The sequence below is a fragment of the Oryza glaberrima genome, chromosome 12 (assembly GCF_000147395.1).
Source record: "Oryza glaberrima chromosome 12, OglaRS2, whole genome shotgun sequence".
Taxonomy (NCBI): Eukaryota; Viridiplantae; Streptophyta; class Magnoliopsida; order Poales; family Poaceae; genus Oryza; species Oryza glaberrima.
Genome location: NC_068337.1, coordinates 1,700,858 through 1,722,079, shown reverse-complemented (window position 1 = coordinate 1,722,079; position 21,222 = coordinate 1,700,858). Strand labels below are relative to the sequence as shown.

Below are 21,222 nucleotides of genomic sequence, written 5' to 3'. Positions count from 1 at the left end.
TTAACTAAAAATAATAATAATAATAATAATAATAATCAACTTAGAGCATTATGAATGTACAGAAGTAATTTAGTCAAATATGAAAGTAACTTATATATATTATAAAAGTAACTTAGTATATAATAAAAGTAATTTACAAATATAAATATTTTTTCATCGTAATATAATCATGTAAGATCTTGTTGTGAAGATTTAATTGTAACGAACACAATATTGTAATTGGATTGTAAAATCGGATAAGTAATTTGAGAGAAAACTTTATAAGAAGGAAGAAAAAGACACACATGTCTAAGAGGAAAAATAGTGCGCACATCAGCACTTGTAGCAGTAATTCTTCTCACAATTGGATCGTCGCTGGTTAACACTAAACCGAGAGGCTTCTCGGTTTAGATTTTACCAATTACAATGCAGTTACACTTCAATTATACTATAATTATATCTAAAAGTTTTTTATTTAAAAAAATTGCGGTAATTTTTTTAGATACAATCGCTCGTAGGCCATGCCTCTGGTATTCCTTTGCATTTCGATCGTGTAGCCCAATACGACGGCCCAAACCCAAACTCCAATCCCAGCGGGCCCAGCAAGTCAGCCTCACATCTTCTTCTTCATCTCCCTGTCTCTGTCTCTGTCTCTAACCTAAACCCACACCTCGCGCGCCGCCGCCTTGCTCTCCTCCTCCCCGACCCCGAGTCCTCTTCGTGTGAGCTCGCACTCGCAGTCGCAGCAATGGCGATCAAGCGGACCAAGGCGGAGAAGAAGGTGGCGTACGACAAGAAGCTGTGCCAGCTTCTGGACGAGTACACCAAGGTGCTCATCGCCGTCGCCGACAACGTGGGATCCAACCAGCTGCAGGAGATCCGCAAGGGGCTCAGGGGCGACTCCATCGTCCTCATGGGGAAGAACACCCTCATCCGCCGCTGCATCAAGGTGCACGCCGACAACACCGGCAACAAGGACTTCCTCGAGCTCATGCCCCTCCTCGTCGTAAGTTCACCTTCTTCTTCCATGTTCATACCTAACCTCGAGTCCACTGTTTTTCCTGACCTGTTTTTCTTGTTGTTTGTAGGGTAACGTTGGTCTCATCTTCACCAAGGGTGACCTCAAGGAGGTCCGCGAGGAGGTCGCCAAGTACAAGGTATAATCGATAGCCAAGTGCAAGGCTATCGATCTCTGTTCAATACATACACTGCAAGAACATAACAGAACAGTGTTCAATAAACTGCAAGAATAGAAAACATAACAGAATAGTGTTCAATAAACTGCATTGGGTTGAAGGGGCATAATTTGTTCTGTAAGTGAAATTGGTGGATTTAGTGTGCTATCTTAAGGTGATCATGCTGAGTTATGAAAATAATAATAGGATATGCTGGGTTACTTTGAATTTAGCTCTATGTTGTGCCATTTTATCCATATGTGTTGTATATATTCTCTGTGTGTGGTATTATTAGATGTTCTGTGAGATGTGAAAGTACAATTTTCAACCTTATGTAACTTTTCCAATGCTATTTATATCTCAAGTATTCCATTGTTTATATCATGATGTGATGCCATATATAACGATACATATAGATATAGGGTTTGATATTAGCTAGTATTGGCTATTGGGTCATGATGTTAAAAGTTGACTTGTTATGGTGTGAGTAGCTCAAGTCTCTAGCTGGTTTATGTTTTTCTTTTCACTGCAATCTTTTTCTACTACAATGTAGTTTGTACTGACTGATCTCTGTAAGAATTCTAACTAGGTCATTATGTCGTGAACTTGTGATGCTATCCAATGAGTGAATAACCATGATCTTGTTTTTGTTATAAAACAGGTTGGAGCTCCTGCTCGTGTTGGTCTGGTTGCTCCTGTTGATGTGGTTGTTCCCCCTGGAAACACTGGTCTCGATCCCTCCCAGACTTCTTTCTTCCAGGTGATCATTTGTCGATGTGTTAACATATTGTTTATCCTCAGAGTCAAATACAAGTTCTCACTGTTCTATCTTGTTACAGGTGCTTAACATCCCCACCAAGATTAACAAGGGTACTGTGGAAATTATCACCCCTGTAGAGCTCATTAAGAAGGGTGACAAGGTTGGCTCCTCTGAGTCTGCCCTGCTTGCCAAGCTTGGTATCCGCCCCTTCTCATATGGGCTGGTGATCACCAATGTGTACGACAGTGGGTCAGTCTTCAGCCCTGAGGTGCTCGACCTCACTGAAGAGGACCTGATGGAGAAGTTTGCATCTGGTGTTTCGATGGTTGCCTCAGTGTCCCTGGCAATCTCATACCCAACTATCGCAGCTGCGCCACACATGTTCCTCAATGGGTACAAGAATGTGCTCGCTGTTGCTGTGGAGACCGAATACTCATACCCACATGCTGACAAGATCAAGGAGTATTTGAAGGTAACCTAGTTTCTGTTTCATAATTTCCCTTTTTGATGTCTAAATGCGTAAGAATTGTCTGAGGTAGTCTGATAATTAGATTGCGGTACTAAGCTGTAGCATGCCCATGTCTTGGCACAAACTTATTTGTTCTGGTCTTAACAATCAATCAATCAATCAATCATTGAGAATTTCATGTTTTAGTAAGAAACTGAATTATCTATGATAGCTATTTCACTTAGTTTGATATGCCTTTAGTGCTTTTAGCACTTTCTTGAGACTGCAGTTTACTTTTCTTATTCACGATGAAGACTCAGTTAAATATTGATTACTACTGGAAGCTAAGTTAATGCTGATTTTTGAGAACTTGGGCATTTCACCACCACAGTTTCTTACATATTTGTCTTGCCTATTCTTCTCAGGACCCCAGCAAGTTTGCTGTTGCTGCCCCTGTTGCTGCTGCTGACAGTGGCGCTGCTGCTGTAGCTGCTTCCAAGGAGGAAGAGAAGAAGGAAGAGCCCGAGGAAGAATCTGACGGTGACCTGGGCATGAGCCTCTTCGACTAAAGCCTCTGATGCCATATCTTTGCCAAGTCGAAAGTTTTGTTTCAGTTCTAAACATCAAAGTCTGTCTATAATCTTTAGCATTTCAAGCTTCTGGTAGTCAAGAACTATCTAGGCCTTAGCGTGTATCCAACAATGTTATCTTTATTATGCAATTCAATTCAGTTGTGCCCGTATTCCTCTGGTGTCATGGTGTGTTTGTGCGATGACTATCTTTCTGTTCATCCTCTTGTGCAATTGTTGCTACAGACGATTTGAATTGGAATCAGGTTGATGCTCAGCTCAAGAACTATTTTGATTTAGGGAACTACCAGACTGGACTTTTCACCTTTTGGTCCTTTGTAAAAACATTATACAAATAGATCCTTAAAAAAACTTATTCTAAGAATGAATCATTTTTGCGGTGCCAATGTCATCTGCATCGTAGTCCAACTGTCCAACATGACCCGTTGAAAAGTCACTAATGTGGAGGGAGACGGTACCAATATCGTTTGTGCCAAGAACCTATTTGTTAAAAAAATAAAAAAGGATCCATTTGTAATAAAAATTTACAAATAAGTTCTCGGTGTCAATGACACTTGTGCCAAGGATCTATTTATAAATATTTTTTTATTACAAATAGGTCCTTTTTTATTACAAATAGATCTTTTAAAAATTACAAATATATTCTATTTGTAGAATGATTTTTCTAAAAAGATCGAAAGGTGAAAAATCCATACTACCAGACGACCAAAGGGCGTAGTGATAAGCCATACATCTCTGATCATTCAGTCCCTTGCAAAAATTGTCATTTAAGTTTCGTTAATGCAGGTTCTCGTGGGCACAAAAACGCTAGCATATGCTTTCTTCATTCTAGGTGAAGTTTGTTGTCTTTCTGAAAAAAATTGCACAAATTTTCCCAGTAAGATGCAGACACATGCATCAAGCTGCAGGGTTCAATCCTGAGCATCGATTTTTAGATTGGACGGCTGGTAAAGCAGCATGTGCTTGCTGCAGAACCCAATATATAAAGGGAGGCAGCCATCGGTTCAGGTTCAGTAACTGTGCTCGAGTGGGCAGTTTTGCAGCAGCAGAGCAGATCGATCAACCAAGGATAAATACCATACGACTGATACGAGCTAGCAGCTGAAAATAAACTAAGATCGACGGGACCGGAGCCGGAGGAGATCGATGGGCAGCGGCAGCGAGGAGGCGGCGCCGCTGCTGCTGCCGGTGGCGGCGGCGACGGCGACGGCGGAGGAGAGGTGCCCGGGGTGCGTGCAGGAGCGGAGGAAGGCGAGCCGCGGAGGGCGGATCCCCTACACGGAGCTCTTCTTCGTCGCCGTTACCACTCTTGCCTCATGTAATCCGTTCATTTCAGCTACTGCATTTTTTTTATATATATACTCCCTCCGTTTCACAATGTAAGTTATTATAGTATTTTCTACGTTTATATTGATGCTAATGAATATAGACATATAAATCTATAATCAATATGAATATGGGAAATACTAGAATGACTTATATTATGAAAAGGAGGAAGTATAAGCAAATGATTTTACCAGCTGCATTATCCTTGCACTTCTTATTAGTAGTTCTTACATCTTCATCCGTCTCTTAAATCTCTCCTCTTTTCTGCTGCATGCGCAACACTGCAATGCACCAACCATATGGTAGCTATATATTGATTACAGTTATCATCGTTGTTAATGTTTCTGTTCATGCATGTTCATCAACGTGAACACATGCATACATTGATACATAGCACTCTTTCCAGTTATAAACACTTAAATTTAAGATAAGATGTGATCAACTTTTAAAATTTTGATCAGATCATCAATAGTTTCTCAAATGCTTAATTTAAAAGAAAAAAAATAGTGTGTGTAAATTTATCTGGAAAGGTACTATTATAAAATCATAAAACTATCAAAAATTTAAAACTTATTCTAACATAAATCTAATGGTTAAAAATCAAAAAATTAACCAAGTCTTATCTTAAACATCCAATATTTATGGCATCATTTGATCATCCTTAGCCACTAGAGAGATGAAGGGGGCATCGATCATGATGAATAAACGGTACTACAAGACGGACAAAAGGCAGGTTGCAAGTTGCAAACTTGGATCTCCTACTCCTAAATAAAAGGAAATAAAAAGTAAACTAGGATGCCCTTCTGGTACTTGACAAAAAGAAAAGCATAACTAGCACCCACCAATACAACCCCAACTTGCTCTCTTCTTGACAAATCTTGATCTACATGCCAAATAAATATATACTAGTAATATATTGCCATATTGATGCATCCTAGGCTAACTATAGTATATAAGACCACATATTTACCTGTTTTGAGATATGCCAAAAACAAGTAAATATATAATGACATGGACCCAATTAACCCTATATATATATATATATAGGTAAGAGGAGAGAGAGGAGAACGAAGGAGAGGATGGAGGAAGAAGACGAGAGAAATTTTGTCCGAAAAATTTAGAATTTGCATTGAAAGGGTATGTAGTGGTACATCTTAAACACATGTTAAATTATAGTGGCGTGGTTCCAATTTCACAAACAGTAATGATATATCACAAAACAGGTAAATATATAATGGCATGATCCAATTAACCCTATATATATATAGGAGTACTTGTGGAGCCGCTTGAATTGAAGCTCAAACATGCATGTAAAATTTGTTCAGGATAGCAAGTAGTATCTGTCTATCTGAGATCTGTTCCAGCACTATGCACCTATGCAATTATGTACTATCAGTATACATATCATATTAATATTGGAGATCAATAGCGTAACTAACCACAAACAGCAGCAGGAGCAAGCACATGCTTTCTTGTCGTGAATAACCGGATTCTTGTGTTTGTTCCCTTCATGCTGCAAGCTGCACATCTCGTTTCTGATTTATTGCTTCCTCTGTCCTTTAAATATTGCAGCTTTACCAATCACGTGCCTCTTCCCCTTCCTCTACTTCATGGTAAGTATGTATTCACTTCTCCATCTAATTATTTCATCATGCGTCTTGAGCTACAGTATCACCTGCGTCGCACAAAGACGTTTACCCAACTTGAAGGACACTGCTTTGCATCATTCCTAATTAATCTCTGAACCCTGGATCATTTCGAATGCATGGCCCAGTTCACACATTTCTCCCTAACCATTATACCTTACCACTTGGTTGCAACTTGGATCTCATGAGATATTCCAACTGTAGCCTTCACCGTTTTGCTTTGTATAGCTGGACTCATTGGTCCTTTGTCTAAAAGAAAAACTCATAGCCTTCCTTGAATTTCTGACACGATTTCAGTTTGTACGTCAAACCATCATCTTCAGATCTATGTAGCATATATAACGGGAGTGCCTGCCCCGTAGTTCTCTTTATCAAGATCTCTACTGGTTCATTCAAGTTGCATCTCAGTGATCCCCTTTTCGCATATTGAATACTCTGGCTTATTCAATCATCTCTGTTTTCATAGGTAAGGGACCTGCAAGTAGCACAAACAGAGGAGGACATTGGGTATTATGCTGGATTTCTTGGTAATTTTTTTTCCAAACCAATTCAAAATATTTATAAAAATGGCTACGGTGACCAGTGAGAAATGTAATTTAAACGTGTGTACGCCGGTACACCTATCCATTGATGTTTTGAAATGAAGGTGCTTCGTACATGGTTGGTAGATCCTTTGCCGCGATATTTTGGGGAGTTGTGGCAGATCGTATAGGAAGGAAACCTGTCATTGTGTTTTCAATATTGTCTGTGTAAGTCAATTCAGTACAGCTACAACAGCATTTCTATCAGTCATTTTAGGGTAGTACTTAGATTTCTATGTGTGTACTGTAGGGTCATATTTAACACATTATTTGGGCTAAGTACAAAGTATTGGATGGCACTTACTACAAGGTTTGTTCTAGGTGCTCTAAATGGTTTACTTGCGCCAATAAAGGTAACTAAAAGTCTTTCAAGTGACAATTTCAGCATGAAGTTGTATGAAATTATTCATGTGCCTAGGAGGGAGCTTTCCTAACATAGTATTTATCAAACATTACAGGCTTATTCTATTGAAGTTTGCCAAACTGAACATCAAGCTCTTGGACTCTCCATTGTAATGCCAAGCAATTCTCTTGTTTGCCCCCATTGTGTTCCACAATCCTTTCAATATGCACTGCTATAAAGCTGTTATGATTTACTTTGATCATAGGTTAACACAGCATGGGGTTTGGGTCTCGTTGTTGGTCCAGCTCTTGGAGGCTACCTTGCACAGGTACTAATTTCAAAATGGAAAAAGAAGAAAAGAAGCTAATATTCGGTTTCTTACATCGTTCTGCTTCCTTCTCAGCCTGTTGAAAAATATCCACATGTATTTTCTAAGGAGTCAGTTTTTGGGAGGTATGTCATACACTGATACAAGAGCAAGATATAAGCCCAGATTGCTTGCAGTCAGTGTTGTAACTACTAAATACCCATATCTAATTTCATTACATTTTGCAGATTCCCGTATCTCTTACCTTGCCTTGGTGTATCATTGTTTGCTGCTATTGTTCTGATAAGTTGTATTTGGCTTCCGGTACGTAAAGTTTCACTTAGATGCCATTTCCCCAATAATTCTTAAGCGAATTCTAGCACTAAATGCTCGTTACTTAGCCCTTTTCTATGGTCTAGTTAATTTCACAAAACAAAAAAATATTGGATTAATTTTTTTAGAACTGTTTTTCTAGTGTTACTATTAATGTGGTTTTGTTTGAAAACTGTATCTGGCAGGAGACTATACATAAACATAAATCTCCTGATAAGGACATCAAAAGAATCAAAGAATTGCCATTACAGCAGGCTTATTGGGATTCACCTCGTAAGAAGAGCTTGTTCCAGAATCGGCCATGGATGTCTACTATGATTTCATATTGTTTTTTTGGTCTTCATGACACAGCATACAGTGAGGTAAAGAACCATGTTTTCTACACCTTTGCTTGTTACCAGTCAGAAGGTCACGTTAATCTATCTAGATGCCACTCAGTTTATTTCTCATGCTTCAAAAATTATTATCTACATACTTGCTAAACTATTCACACACAGCTTTGATATTCACATAACTTAAGGGGTTCTAAAAAGATTAATACCATTAGCATATTTATGCTAGATATTATCCTTGTGGGCTGTGAGTGATAGAAAATATGGTGGCCTTAGCTTTTCATGTGAGGATATTGGTCAGGTTCTTGCTGTTGCAGGTATATTGCCATCTTTCCCCCAACATACATAATTTATATATATATTCTGAACTATTCATCATACTTTAAAGATTCATGTTCTCACATAGCTGCATAAATTTGTTGTTAAATAATTGTACTTCATGTCTCTTCGTTTCAGGTGCTAGTCTTCTAGCATATCAGCTTATTATTTACCACTGGGTTCATAAGTTTCTTGGACCAATCATTTCATTACGAATTGCTTCTGTGAGTAGTCTCCTATCACGACTTCAAAAGAAATATAAATAATCATTTCATGGTCATCACTCATATTTAACTGAAATTGCAGGCTCTATCTATACTTATTCTTTCTACTTATCCTTTTATGACATACCTATCTGGCGCGGAATTTTCCTTAGCTCTTTATTCAGCGGCAATGATGAAAAGTGCTCTTGCAGTAAGCAATTTCAAAGCTCTTCCTTCAAATTTTAAGTATCTACACGTGTATCCAACCACACCATTTGTTAGCTAATAGGTACAGCAGTAATATTTCAAAAGTAATAATGTACAAAAAAGAAGATGTGTTGCACTGCAGAATGCAGATTATGAAAATCTAACTCAGTCTACAATATGACAAATTCAACTGTAACTACTTGGGGAAGACAAGCCTGGGTTATTTCATAGAGTACTATTTTCAGGGATTTAAGAGTAACAACTAAAATAGGGGCTTTATTATACTTCCACTAATATCCAAGTCTTTATCTCTAATGTTTGTTTTGTACAACGTGTGCAGATTACTATAAGCACAGGAATTTGCCTTTTACAGAACAATGCTGTGGTATGCATAAAAATCAAGTGAATGCATGTGTTCTGATACTGTGTTCACATAAATAAGCTAAATTATTTATTGACTTTGAAATTCAATATCAGCTTCAAGAACATAGAGGCACTGCAAATGGTGTATCAACAACAGCTATGTCATTTTTCAAGGCGATTGCTCCAGTAGGGGCAGGTGTTCTGTGAGTACCACCTCTTAACACTTTTCTCATAAATACAATTAATGATCGAGACATAATGTTTCTTAAATGATTGAGATAAATGATTTAGATTTTAGTGATCAATACTCAATTTTCAATTCAGATTCTCGTGGGCGCAAAAACGTCAGGATGCCCTCTTCTTTCCAGGTGAGCTATTTATCTGAACTGCACTGCGCTATACGCCTATATCTTGCCTCGTCTTTTAATTAGCCAGGTTGGCCGAAAGAACACCCCTTCCCTCCCTTGTCTTTCAATTTGTTTGGCCTAGTAAACTACCATATATTTCAGTCGACCATACATTACATACCCTTGTCCTATCTTATTTCGTTAACAAGGGGTTTGCCTGGACTAATTGTACTAAAAGAACATGTAATCAGGAAAAAGAAAAAGGAAAAGCTGATCCAGTTTGGCTTTCTTGAAACCTGTAGGTGATCAAGTGGTGTTCTTGATGCTGAACTTTGTGGAGCTCATTGGACTCATATTTACTTTTGAGCCTTTTATGGTGTTACCTGCGGCATCAGATGAGTGTAGTTAGCCAAGTGCAGAGGAATTGTTTCTTATCAATAATAAATTTGAAACAGTAATAATACTTAACACTTGCTAATGGGCTGAGTAATGAGGCATAGCTTAAGTATGTGGCATGCTTGTCTGCTCACAGAAATGGAAGTCCTTGAATGATGAATCTGGCTGCAGTCAGCATGACATGTCCAATTTTGTCATCATGGTGTATTAGTTGCATCTTGTCACAATGATTACTTTTTAAACAGAACAACATTTTAAGGTAGTTCATGTTCTCAGATGTCAACATTTCCCCTTTTTGAGGTCACTACTCCTACTTGACTAGGCTGACAGCTTAGTAGTTGACAGTTAAGTTTAGCCTGAAGGAACTGAAGACAAGAAGAAATCAGGCGGGTAATGATGAGACTGATTGATTAGACAATGGGAGGTTAACGCATCATAATGCTTACGCACCTCTGTCAAAACTCAAAAGCCAGTCATCATCATCTTCGGATTGCATCGCCGCTGCCGGGGCCATGACGGTGTTCTGTTCAGCTTCAGCAGCCTGGACCCAGGAGCCAGCAGCAAAGCAGCTAGCTGCCTTGGCGTCGGAGCTCACCTTCAAGGAGGAGATACGGCGGGACTAACCGCGCGTAGACGTAGCGCGCTTGCTTCTCGCCGGAAATCTCCCGTCCTCCCCCCCCCCCCCCCCCCCTTCTCCGGCTGCAGCGGCCAGCGGCGATGATTGGGTTGGGGGCAGCTCTCGCAGTGATCTAGGAGCCTTTCTCTTCCCGCGGAGAAGAGAAGCATGGTTGGGCGGGGCTCCCACGGCGATGCCGGCGGCGGGCGCCGCCGGAGGCGAGAGCGAAACGCGATGAGCCACTCAAAACAGGGGCTAAAATGCAAAAAATCAGGATCGCTACTGTTGATAGCTAGCGATCCTAAATAAATAAGGGGTAAATTGAAAATAACCCCTATCGCGATCCAAAGCAGGGGTTCTTTTGCAAAAACATCCGAGACTCACTGGATTGGGCCGCATCGCGTTGCTTGTTTTGTGGGCCTAGCTCCCGATTCGGCCCACGCTAACCTTGGGCCGCAGAGAAAGTTTATTACCAGTTCAGGCTTTCCTTCCCGCCACCGCGGGGATGCGCCGGCGATGAACCGCCGTGAACGGCGGCGAGGGAGAGGCGCGCGGTCCCATGCCCTCTTGACGAACTCGTCGATGTCAGGCGGCACGCCGGCGCGTGGCCTGACCTCCTCGGGCGTCAGAATCTGACAAGAAATCCTCGCCGGGAGGGAGAGGGATGGGACGCACGCCGCTGCTCGTGGCTCGCCGCCGGCGTTGCCAAGCTAGTCTGCAGCATGCAATGCACGACTCTGCCCAGTGCACGCGTGGCTGATGCAAGCCTCAAATGCGCTGCGTTTTCAGCATCCTGATTAATATAATCAGAGATTCAGGGAGGGGGGCTTGTTCCAGTTTGGTGTTCTAGAAACCTGCAGGTGATGTTCTTGATTGCTTAATTTGGTGAAGCTCGTTGGACTCATATTGCCCAATTATTTGTCATCGTGGTGTACTAATTGCATCTCGAGACAATGATCAACATACTGACAAAACAGAAATCTAAGGTAGTACTACTGTCATCAGATATCTGTACTGTTTTTTTCTGGATTATGACTTGATGAATGACTAGGCTGACAGGTTAGTTGTCCGGACTGAAGCCTGAAGGAACCGAAGGAAAGCTAAACCAATTTTCGGGCCAAAATAAAAAAGCTAGGCGGCTGGGCTGACGATGAGAATGATTGAGCTTGATTGGTCTTCAGGCTTGTGCACCTCTGTAAAAGGCCAGTCACCATCTTCAGACTGCTTTGCATTATTGCATATTCGTGTAAGGTCACCATCTTCAGATTGCATTTTTCGCATAATCGCATGGCCCTCAAAATCGATAGGAACTTTAAGTTTCTCTCTCCTTGATGTAAAGGTGAGAACTGGTGAGTGGTGACCAGTGATCATGCACACACTGTCGCAGTCGCGTACTATGTATTCCTCATTCCTGAATATGGCCCAAATTAGAAGAGAATGATTGGTTTATGCAGACTGCAACTACTGCACTCTGGCTAACTTAAGAGTAAGTTTAATAGTGGAGCTGACTGTTGGCTCCAAAAGAATCCACGTCAGCCAAAAAAAAAAAAGTAAGTGAAGAATAGATTTGTTATCGGTACTCCTGCTATCTTTGCACAACTATCAAAATTATATTTTAATTGAATGGGCAACTTTTACACTAGCAGGACGGGGTGTTTAGATCCCACGCAAAAATTTACACCCTATCACACCGAACGTTTGAACATCTGCATGAAGTATTAAATATAGGCTAAAAAATAACTAATTACACAGATTGCGACTAATTTGCGAGACGAATCTTTTAAGTCTAATTGCTCCATGATTTAACAATGTGGTGCTACAGTAAACATTTGTTAATAAGGGATTAATTAGGCTTAATAAATTCGTCTCGTGGTTTACCGACGGATTCTATAATTAGTTTTTTTATTAGTGCCTGAACACCCCATGCGATACCCTATATAATACCCGACGTGACACACCAAAACTTTATACCCCTGAATCTAAACACCCCTGAAGGCTTACTGGTCACTCATAGGCTGAGCATTAGTGGACTCCACAGTATGCATGGGAGCATGTGTTAGAGCAAGTATAATAGGAGGTTGTAAGACGACTAAATACTAAGGTGGAGGAGAGAAGAGAGGAGAGAGAGGAGAAGCAGGCTGTAAACTTACAGTCGGCTTGGCAGAAGAACCAAGAAACTCTGTGAGAGAGACAAGTAGGCTCTGTATTAATTGTAAAGAGCTAACTATAATATGGGTGGGCTGAGAAAAGGCTGCAAAGAACCTTACAGCCAATAAGTGAGTTGTATTATTAGCCTTGCTCTTAGAACTAGCGATAAAATAAGTGCCCACATTTCTCTCTCTTCCATCTCAACACAAATATAACTTGTTTATTGCTACAGCCTGCTTACATAGGATTAGAGCAAGTTTAATAGTATAGCCAACTACTAGCTCAAATTCATCTATAACCAATCTAATAGCTCATTCATACAATAGCTACATACTACACTATTAATATCTGGTCCCACCTGTCATACACACATTGCGTCTTGGAGTCCGTGCTACAGCTGGCTACAAATCTATAGCCCGCTGCCCTTCTCTCTCCTCATTTATTTGCTTAAAATATGTTTATAGCTGGATTATAGGCTGCTATTGTACCTGCTCCTATTGTATCTACTCTAACAAGTAATCATTTGTACTTCACAGTGAAACAGTGAGCAAACTGATTTTTCTGTCTCCTAGCTAGACTAACACTGGAAGCTAGATAGTACTGACAAAGAAGGAAGGAAAGAAAGAAAAGGAGAACTCTCCTAGCTAGCTTTCTACCTGGTGAGTGTTTCCAGTCTCCTTGATATTCTACACTGGAAACATTACATATGGCAGCATTGTAGACTAACAAAGTGTAAAGTACACCACCAATCCTTGGGACGTGGTGTCACTCAGTGGCAGATCTACCACCCAGCGACAATGGGCAGCCGCCCAGGCTCATCGGCATTAAATCCACTAAAATTTCATGTAATTAGAAAATTTGAAATAGAATATATGTAGTAAATACTAGCTATAATGAAGTTTACTCGAGCTCTAAAATATTTTCTAGATCCGCTACTGGTTATAGATCCACTACTGGTGTCACTTAGATCCACGATATTGTCAATCCGACATGTGGGTCCATGATCCTATTTCAATGAACCATCGTAGGTCTAAAAGCCCATCTGACTAGGTTGACCACCGATGTGGCTGTCTAGTGTGGTCGTAGCTTTGCAGTTTGCCCTCTCCCCACTCGGTCAACCCACTTCTCCCCCAAATATCTTTGTTTTGTATTGTTTTGATTTAGGGAGCGTTGTATCGTAGCGGCAGCGACATAGTGATAGGGCTAGCGCAGTGACGAGGAGGGATGCGGGTAGGGTGGTGTCAGCACAGGAGGGGGCTAGGGGAGCTTCATGAAGTGCGTCAATAGGGGAGGCCATGGCTACTCGAAGCAATGCGTCATCTTCAAGTGCTCAGAGTAAGAAGCATGATCTCCTGCTGATTTTGTGCCCTTGCTGCCGCAAGAAGAACATCGTGGAACTTACTGCAGCAACACATGCTAATTAGGGTCGCGTCTCCAGCCACCACAGAGTACCGACGATCGCGAGCGCCGCCCTCAGAGTCATCGCGGCGCTACACGAGGGGTTTTGAGTGAGATGGGAGCGGTGGGCATGGGTTGGACTGAGGGGTTCAGTGGTTATTTGGGGGAGAAGTGGGTCGACCGAGCCTGAGGAGGTAAGCTGCAAAGTTGCGGCCACGCTGGATAGCCGCCACATCAGTGGTCAACCCAGTCATATATGCTTTGGACCTGTGATGGTTTATTAAAACAAGACTATAGACCTAAATGTCGGATTTAGAAGATCGTGGAACTATATGGTGCCACGCCCCAAATTTACAGACCGGCAATGTATTTTACTCACGAACAAATATAGGAGGTTTAGAGCTCCATTCCGTTGAAAATAACATGGACCTTGTAATAGTTGTTCTTGGGTAAATTATCACTAGACCAGTTTCAAATGGTGTAATAATCAAGTCAGTCAAAAAAGGGATAAGATCAAGGAGGAATAAGCACAGCTACTACCATAATGAAGATCCTGATAGACATCATAATGAAGATCGTGATAGACACTCTCTTCATCAGAGACAAGAAGAGGGAGGAAAGGATACAGAGACAGAGACAGAGACAGAGATAGAGGTAAGTGTTATGATCATTGATACTGTTTTTAACCGTATGTTGACAAATATGCAAAAGATATTAATCGCTATCTCAAATGGTTTGGAACTACAATCATCTGTGCCTGTGGTACCTAGGATTCTGAGTCAGCAAACTGTTTGTGATAGGTACACCAGAGAAATATAACAAGCGAGTGAATTTTACCGTATGAGTCTCTAAGAAGAGAATTTTGAAGCCTAGATTTTACTATAAGCTTCGAAAATAAAATTGGGGACCCTAGCTATAGTAATTAGTAACAACAAAAAGTTTTAGCCGTAAAAGTCATAGAAAAAATATTAGGAAATTTGCTCGCTCCGATCACATATATTTCACGTTTAAAACAAGAGGTTAAACTTTTAAAACATTAACAATCAATTTTATGTTGAAGTAAGTTTATAAATGTTTCAAGTTTATAATTTTATGATAATGCTTTTCATACGAATTTAGTACCAATTATTTTTTTAAAAAAACTAAGCATTTAAAAAACTACTATGCCCAAAGTTTTAGAAGTTTGATTAAACCTAGTCTTAAAGGTTAAATATTTGTTACTTCCTCCGTTTCATATTATAAGACTTTCTGGTTTTGTACACATTCATATATACGTTAATGAATCTAAACACACACACACACACACACATATATATATATATATATATATATATATATATATATATATATATATATATATATATATGTCTAGATTCATTAACATCTATATGAATATAGACAATGTTAGAACGTATTATAATGTGAACCGGAGGGAGTACATAATAACATGCTGCATGCGTCGAAATGGACATGGAATACATCATCCAGCTAATTAATCCCATACAAATGGATTGTTCAATCATATAATTGCTGCATGGATGAGCATATAAGTCGCATTGACGTACCTTCACTTCACTGGCCACGTAGTGGACGACGCTTGCACGGCAGAAGCCGGCAAACAATCAATCATCAGCAATTAACAGGTAGACCGTCGCGTCCATCTGCACTGCCACCTGCACGGCAGCCGGCTCGATCTTGTGCTAACAGAACAGGGCCTTTGTCCACCACGGATAGATACATCTTTGCCACTGCAGCTGCACTGCACATCGCAGTTCACACGCACGAACGAACAAGATCGTCCTTGTGTTTCTCTTCTCTGCACCCCCCCCCCCCCCTTGGTACTGATGTGGCACGCGTACCAAGAGACAAAACCACCAGCAGTAGCAGCCATCCATTAATACGCCTTGACCCACTCCCCTGGATGTCTCTCTCGCCACCGTTTGCATTCGCCAATCTCCACCACCACATCATCTTCTTCCTCCTCCTCCTCCTCTTACCTCGTCCTGATGAGCGCTCCTGGCTGGCTGCAGTTGCCTTCTCCTGACAACTCCTCTTCGCCTTGGCTAAGTTAGCTAGCTCATCATCACACTCTGCATACGTGCTTGTCAACTCCATTGAGAGCGTCGCCGTTGATGTCTGAGCCGCCGGCGACCAAGGTGTACCACGATGGCTGCCCCGGCTGCGCCATCGAACAGAGGAAGGAGGAGCACAAGGGCATTCCCTACAAGGAGTTCCTCTTCGTCGGCATCACCACCCTCGCCTCCTGTATGAAAACACATAGACATGCAGAGTCAACTTAGTTTGATGTTTGTCATAATCTCTTCTTGGTCTTATCTTATTCTACTGATTTATAATTAGTAACCTTCTTTGTCACCCCACTTAAATTTTCAGCTCTGCCAATCTCTTCCTTGTTCCCCTTCCTGTACTTCATGGTAAGTTCAGTTTCCATGAATTCCATCTAATTTCATGAAAAATATATTTTTACAAGAGGTACTCAATACATTCCCTTCTCTCGAACAGATAAGAGACTTGCATGTTGCTCGGACAGAGGAAGATATTGGATTCTATGCTGGATTTCTTGGTATAACATTTCTGAAAAATAATCTGTCATTGAGTAACAAAATTCATGAACACTTCTTTCACAACTACGTCAAAAATCCAGTAACATTTACATTGATATATTTTTGCTGCAGGCGCATCATATATGATCGGCCGAGGTTTCGCATCGATCTTGTGGGGTATGGTGGCGGATCGTATTGGCCGAAAGCCTGTCATTATCTTTTCCATTTTTGCAGTGTAAGCACTATGGTACCTTTCCTAAAATATTGACAGGAATGTATCCATGGCATATGGCATTTACTTTGTAGTCTGTTCCATCTGCTAAACAATTTTTTAACCTGTCTTTGAATCTATACTTCCAGCATTGTGCTCAATACTTTGTTTGGATTAAGTGTGAAGTACTGGATGGCTGTTACCACAAGATTTCTTCTTGGTGCTCTGAATGGATTGCTTGCACCAATAAAGGTACCTTTTTAGGAAACATTAAGATACTTAGTAGGAGCCTCTCCTGCTGTTTTCCCGTCAAAAAACATTAAGATACTTTGAAATGTGAAAGAAGTTTGTTGGGGACAAATGAAGGATGTGGTGTCAGTATCGACTGGTATTCTTATTCCATCAAACATTTACTCAATTATGTTTTATATTACTTATGGCTGCAGGCGTACTCCATCGAAGTTTGCCGAGCTGAACATCAAGCTTTGGGCCTATCAATTGTAAATTACAAGTCTATAAATAGTAATTTGCATCTATATCTACGAAGTAAGAACTCTGTTTCATCCATGTCATCAAAATTTTAGGTGAGCACAGCATGGGGGATAGGTCTTGTAGTTGGCCCAGCAATTGGGGGATACCTCGCACAGGTAATATTACATTATATTATTCGGGTTCATAGATATCTTTTCCTTCTTTGTCAACGATCGATCAAAATGAGTATTTATACTTACCTTTTTCTTTCTTACTACCAGCCTGTCAAACAATATCCTCATCTTTTTCACGAGAAGTCAATATTTGGGAGGTATTTTCTATTAAAAATCGGTTCTTCATGTTCAATGAGATAGTTTGCAATTGTAAATGTGTGATCGCAAATTATGCAGATTTCCATATCTTCTACCCTGCCTTTGTATATCACTTTTTGCTCTCTTGGTCCTCCTAAGCTGTATATGGCTACCGGTATGTATTACCTACTATTTGTTAAGTTGTATTATTAAGATTATATATTATATTTGTATCTGCAAGAATTTTGTTATGACCTGTTTCTACATAAGTCTGTCATGTTGGATGACAAAAAGAACCAAGATATATATCCAAACTAACTGCATGATCCATGTGCCTGGTCTACCAACCCTTTTTAAACCTTGCACATGACTTTATCTCTGTTATCATTTTTTATGACTGCATATTTCTTTGATCAACTAAACAGGAGACCCTACATAAGCATAAAGGCCTTGAAGTGGGAGTGGAGACAGCTGAAGCTTCTACTCAAGAAAGTGCAGAATCACATCAGAAAAGCTTATTCAGAAATTGGCCATTGATGTCATCTATTATCACTTATTGTGTGTTCTCCCTTCATGACACAGCATATAGTGAGGTACTTAGTTACAGTTACTAATGTGATAAGAAATTATTATTACATATTGACTGCTCAATATCTATGTAAGAATATAAATAATTATGCACGCCAAATATAAACTCTCTATATCAAATAGTTGTCATGCTTTTCTCAATAAGGATGGATATTCATGTTTCTTGCTCTAAAAATAAGCTGAAATGCATTTGCTGTAATAATCATTTCATATTTATCCATGCCAACTTTTTTTCTGTTTAATCATGTATCTCTGTAAGTTCCATATTAAGATACCTATGTATTAGCAGATTAGTTAGATTTTAGTTTATAAAGTATTGATCTATTTTATAATATATAAATAAAAGTGTGTAGTCGTGCAAGAATCTAATATGCTATCTGGAAATGTCATTTTCTAAACATTATTTTTTTTAACATCAGATATTTTCTCTGTGGACTGTAAGTGATAGAAAATACGGTGGACTCAGCTTTTCATCTAAAGATGTCGGGCAAGTTCTTGCAGTGGCAGGTAAGTCAAATTCAATCAATTTCTTTCCTACAAATTTTAAGCATATTCAATTCTTTAATCACAGGATCAGGGTGTTTGCATTTAATGTTGAGCTCTAACATATTGGTTCGGAAGATAAACATCTCCTTTGTTACATTGTAGGTGCCAGCCTTCTTGTATATCAGCTTTTTATCTATGGTTGGGTTGATAAAATTCTTGGACCTATCAACTCAACCCGCATTGCAGCGGTGAGTTACTAAATTTCAGTATTTCTTATATATTTTTTACAGTTTACTTGTTATTGGTAACTGTGAGTTTTAAAAGAAAAGAGTTTAAAATATTATTGGTTACTACTTTGCTTTTATCAGCTGACCTTTAGCATTGCAGGCACTATCTGTACCAATAATTGCTGCTTATCCCTTTATGACACACTTATCAGGAATAAGACTTGGTGTGGCCCTTTATAGTGCAGCAATGATCAAAAGTGTTCTAGCTGTAAGTACTTTATGAACTTAGTTTTTTTTAGTTAAAAAAATATTTAAGTACAAATTCTTAGGTACTTTTTTAATGAACATTTTGGTTGTGCCACTCATGGAGGCATGGAAAACTAATACCACAACACCATGAAAATTTTCATAGCAAAAGTACTATTGCACAATTGTTCAGAGAGACTGTGGGTGACACGACCAAAAGGTTGGGATGTGAAAATAAATGCCATTTTTTTAATTCAAAAGAGAGGTTGAGGAAAAATATCCATGAGCTTACAGTTCTGAAATTTAACCCATATAAAATTAGTTAGCACTTCACTGCAAATAGTTAGTTGCCATTCTATAATAAATATAAAAAATCTTGCTAGATAATTTAATTTATTTATTATTCACATAGCATATTTGAAGATAACAAGATACTGATATTTCGTAATGTTGATCAGATAACTATAATTACGGGCACCTCTCTTCTGCAAAACAAAGCAGTGGTACTTGTCGAACTTATCTCAATTGACTATTGTCTGATAGCCTCAAAAAAGAAAAGAAAATTTTCTGATACACTAATTTAAAATAAATTTAATTTTTGAAAATTGCATCATTTTGACAGCCACAAGGGCAACGGGGTGCTGCAAACGGAATAGCCACAACAGCCATGTCCTTGTTCAAGGCTGTTGCTCCGGCTGGGGCAGGTGTCATGTAAGTACAAATGTTGCTGTCTACATCTCCTGGATTGAACAATAGACTCAGTATCACTTTCCAAGATTGAACAATAGATTTATGGCCAACATAATTGTCAGTGTGCAATTTGCAAAAGATTAGAGGGATTTTTTTTTTAACGAACCGGCACTTGGATTGTGCCAATTTCAATGAATAGAGCAGGAGAAAAAACTGTGGTCATAAAAATGTTGGTGGCTAGTTCGTCCTTCCCAATTTAGTGAATAGTTGTTGCCTGAAGCCTGAAGATGAACATGTTGTTATGAAACTGTAAACTCGTTTGAAGAAGAAAAGGACTGACTGTTCAAAACCTGTGGTTGCAGATTCTCTTGGGCACAAAAGAGACAACATGCGGCATTTTTTCCTGGTAAATACTCCAATGCATTTTTAGAAACCATCAACTGTGTGTGGCAACCATTTACTACAGTGCTTTAAATTAGGTATGTATACATCGGTGCTTTGTAATGTTTATTTGATCATAAATTGGAAATTCAACGTTGTGCAGGTGACCAGATGGTATTTCTTCTACTGAATCTGACCGAGGTCATTGGGCTCATGTTAACCTTCAAACCTTTCTTGGTTGTTCCTCAACAATATAAATAGAACATTCAGATACTGTTAGCTGGTGTGGCAAAGATCATAAAGATGCAGTTATAGTGAGTAATAAGTGTGGCTTAGTGCTAAAAGATGGTTTAGATGTGGTTATAGCATAATGGTAGGATCATGCAGCATTCCAGTGCAGAGTCTCTGTTGGAGTTGCTCTTCATTTTTGTTCTGCTTTGGGCTTATGAGCAAGATAACCTTGTATATTGCAATGTTGAATTTGAATAGCTGTTCTTCTAGCTGTGGAGTACTAGTGAGGTGAGGTTTGGCCATTGGAACTGATTAATCAAAACTACCAACCATCCAATCAAATCAAGCACAAGAAAACATGTAGGACTAAAAATCAGTTGAGTGCTATTCGCGACACAGAAAATGGGATGAATAGCTCGTACCAGGCAGAGGGCAGGATGAATTCGGGTGCAGAGGCGATGGGGAGTAGCTGCTAATCGGATCTCTCAGCAGAGATCAATCTCTATCTCCGTAACGCCGCCACCTCCGCCATCGCCAAGGGCACCACGAATAGGGGCGGGGAGCACTGAGGAGCCACTGGCCTCCGCCCTCCTCGAGCGGCTGCCCTCGTTCGCTCGATGAGCCGTATGTATGTGTACACCACCTCCGTCGTCTCCCGGCGCGGCACGGCAGCCACGGCCCCGTTTCATTTGGGGAAGACGAGCGGCCAACCGCCGTCATATTTACTAGTAGGTCGAGAAAACGGACGATACGCTGGATGTAATGCCACTTAATACCATGCACCGGATAAAATACCACTCAGTATGTTATCTACCGGATGGAAATTGAAATGCCACTTTGAAGATTTTTATGCCCAAAATATCCGTAGAGAGAGGGAGAGGGGAGTGCTGGCCGCACGACGCCGGAGGCCTCGCCGGGCGGTGGCGGAGGCGGCCAGCGGTGACGACGGGGAGAGGAGGACGGGGCGGCGATGACGGGGGAGGAGGATAGGCCTTGCCGAGCG

The 21,222-nt window shown here is 40.2% G+C and overlaps 3 protein-coding genes and 1 long non-coding RNA gene across 8 annotated transcripts; 3 read left to right on the top strand and 1 right to left on the bottom strand.

Annotated features, from left to right (window-relative positions):
* Window positions 1-650: 650 nt before the first annotated feature.
* LOC127756796 (60S acidic ribosomal protein P0-like) lies at window positions 651-3,104 on the top strand. The gene is made up of 5 exons (XM_052282172.1): window positions 651-985; window positions 1,068-1,136; window positions 1,816-1,914; window positions 1,994-2,386; window positions 2,788-3,104. The coding sequence occupies exons 1-5, from the start codon at window positions 728-730 to the stop codon at window positions 2,929-2,931; spliced, it is 963 nt and encodes a 320-aa protein (XP_052138132.1). The 5' UTR covers window positions 651-727; the 3' UTR covers window positions 2,932-3,104.
* An 897-nt stretch (window positions 3,105-4,001) lies between these two features.
* Window positions 4,002-9,671, top strand: LOC127757575 (protein ZINC INDUCED FACILITATOR-LIKE 1-like). Its single transcript, XM_052283117.1, has 17 exons — window positions 4,002-4,270; window positions 5,851-5,891; window positions 6,391-6,451; window positions 6,571-6,673; window positions 6,756-6,858; window positions 6,964-7,017; window positions 7,114-7,176; window positions 7,252-7,301; window positions 7,404-7,479; window positions 7,674-7,850; window positions 8,050-8,137; window positions 8,277-8,362; window positions 8,445-8,552; window positions 8,889-8,933; window positions 9,026-9,114; window positions 9,236-9,279; window positions 9,561-9,671. Exons 1-17 carry the CDS (start codon window positions 4,099-4,101, stop codon window positions 9,665-9,667), a joined length of 1,467 nt encoding a protein of 488 aa, XP_052139077.1. The 5' UTR covers window positions 4,002-4,098; the 3' UTR covers window positions 9,668-9,671.
* Window positions 5,412-10,664, bottom strand: LOC127757576 (uncharacterized). Of its 4 annotated transcripts, none has more exons than XR_008013491.1 (5): window positions 10,105-10,663; window positions 9,555-9,819; window positions 8,490-8,591; window positions 6,582-6,645; window positions 5,413-6,399 (listed from the first exon to the last, which is right to left on the bottom strand). It is a non-coding gene; the product is annotated as an uncharacterized LOC127757576 (long non-coding RNA). The 4 variants fall into 4 exon arrangements; XR_008013492.1 differs by lacking the exon at window positions 6,582-6,645 and having other exon boundaries at window positions 5,415-6,399; window positions 9,555-9,641; window positions 9,728-9,819; window positions 10,105-10,650; XR_008013490.1 differs by lacking the exon at window positions 6,582-6,645 and having other exon boundaries at window positions 5,412-6,399; window positions 9,555-10,019; window positions 10,105-10,664.
* Window positions 10,665-15,723: 5,059 nt separating this feature from the next.
* Window positions 15,724-20,486, top strand: LOC127757029 (protein ZINC INDUCED FACILITATOR-LIKE 1-like). 2 transcript variants are annotated; one of them, XM_052282440.1, is made up of 17 exons: window positions 15,724-16,081; window positions 16,208-16,248; window positions 16,337-16,397; window positions 16,510-16,612; window positions 16,738-16,840; window positions 17,035-17,088; window positions 17,173-17,235; window positions 17,341-17,390; window positions 17,470-17,545; window positions 17,796-17,963; window positions 18,378-18,465; window positions 18,607-18,692; window positions 18,832-18,939; window positions 19,376-19,420; window positions 19,540-19,628; window positions 19,970-20,013; window positions 20,152-20,486. In XM_052282440.1, the coding sequence occupies exons 1-17, from the start codon at window positions 15,949-15,951 to the stop codon at window positions 20,247-20,249; spliced, it is 1,410 nt and encodes a 469-aa protein (XP_052138400.1). In that variant the 5' UTR covers window positions 15,724-15,948; the 3' UTR covers window positions 20,250-20,486. The 2 variants fall into 2 exon arrangements, 1 of the variants encoding a protein (XP_052138400.1); XR_008013342.1 differs by lacking the exons at window positions 19,970-20,013; window positions 20,152-20,486 and having other exon boundaries at window positions 18,884-18,939; window positions 19,540-19,576.
* The last annotated feature ends 736 nt before the right edge of the window (window positions 20,487-21,222 follow it).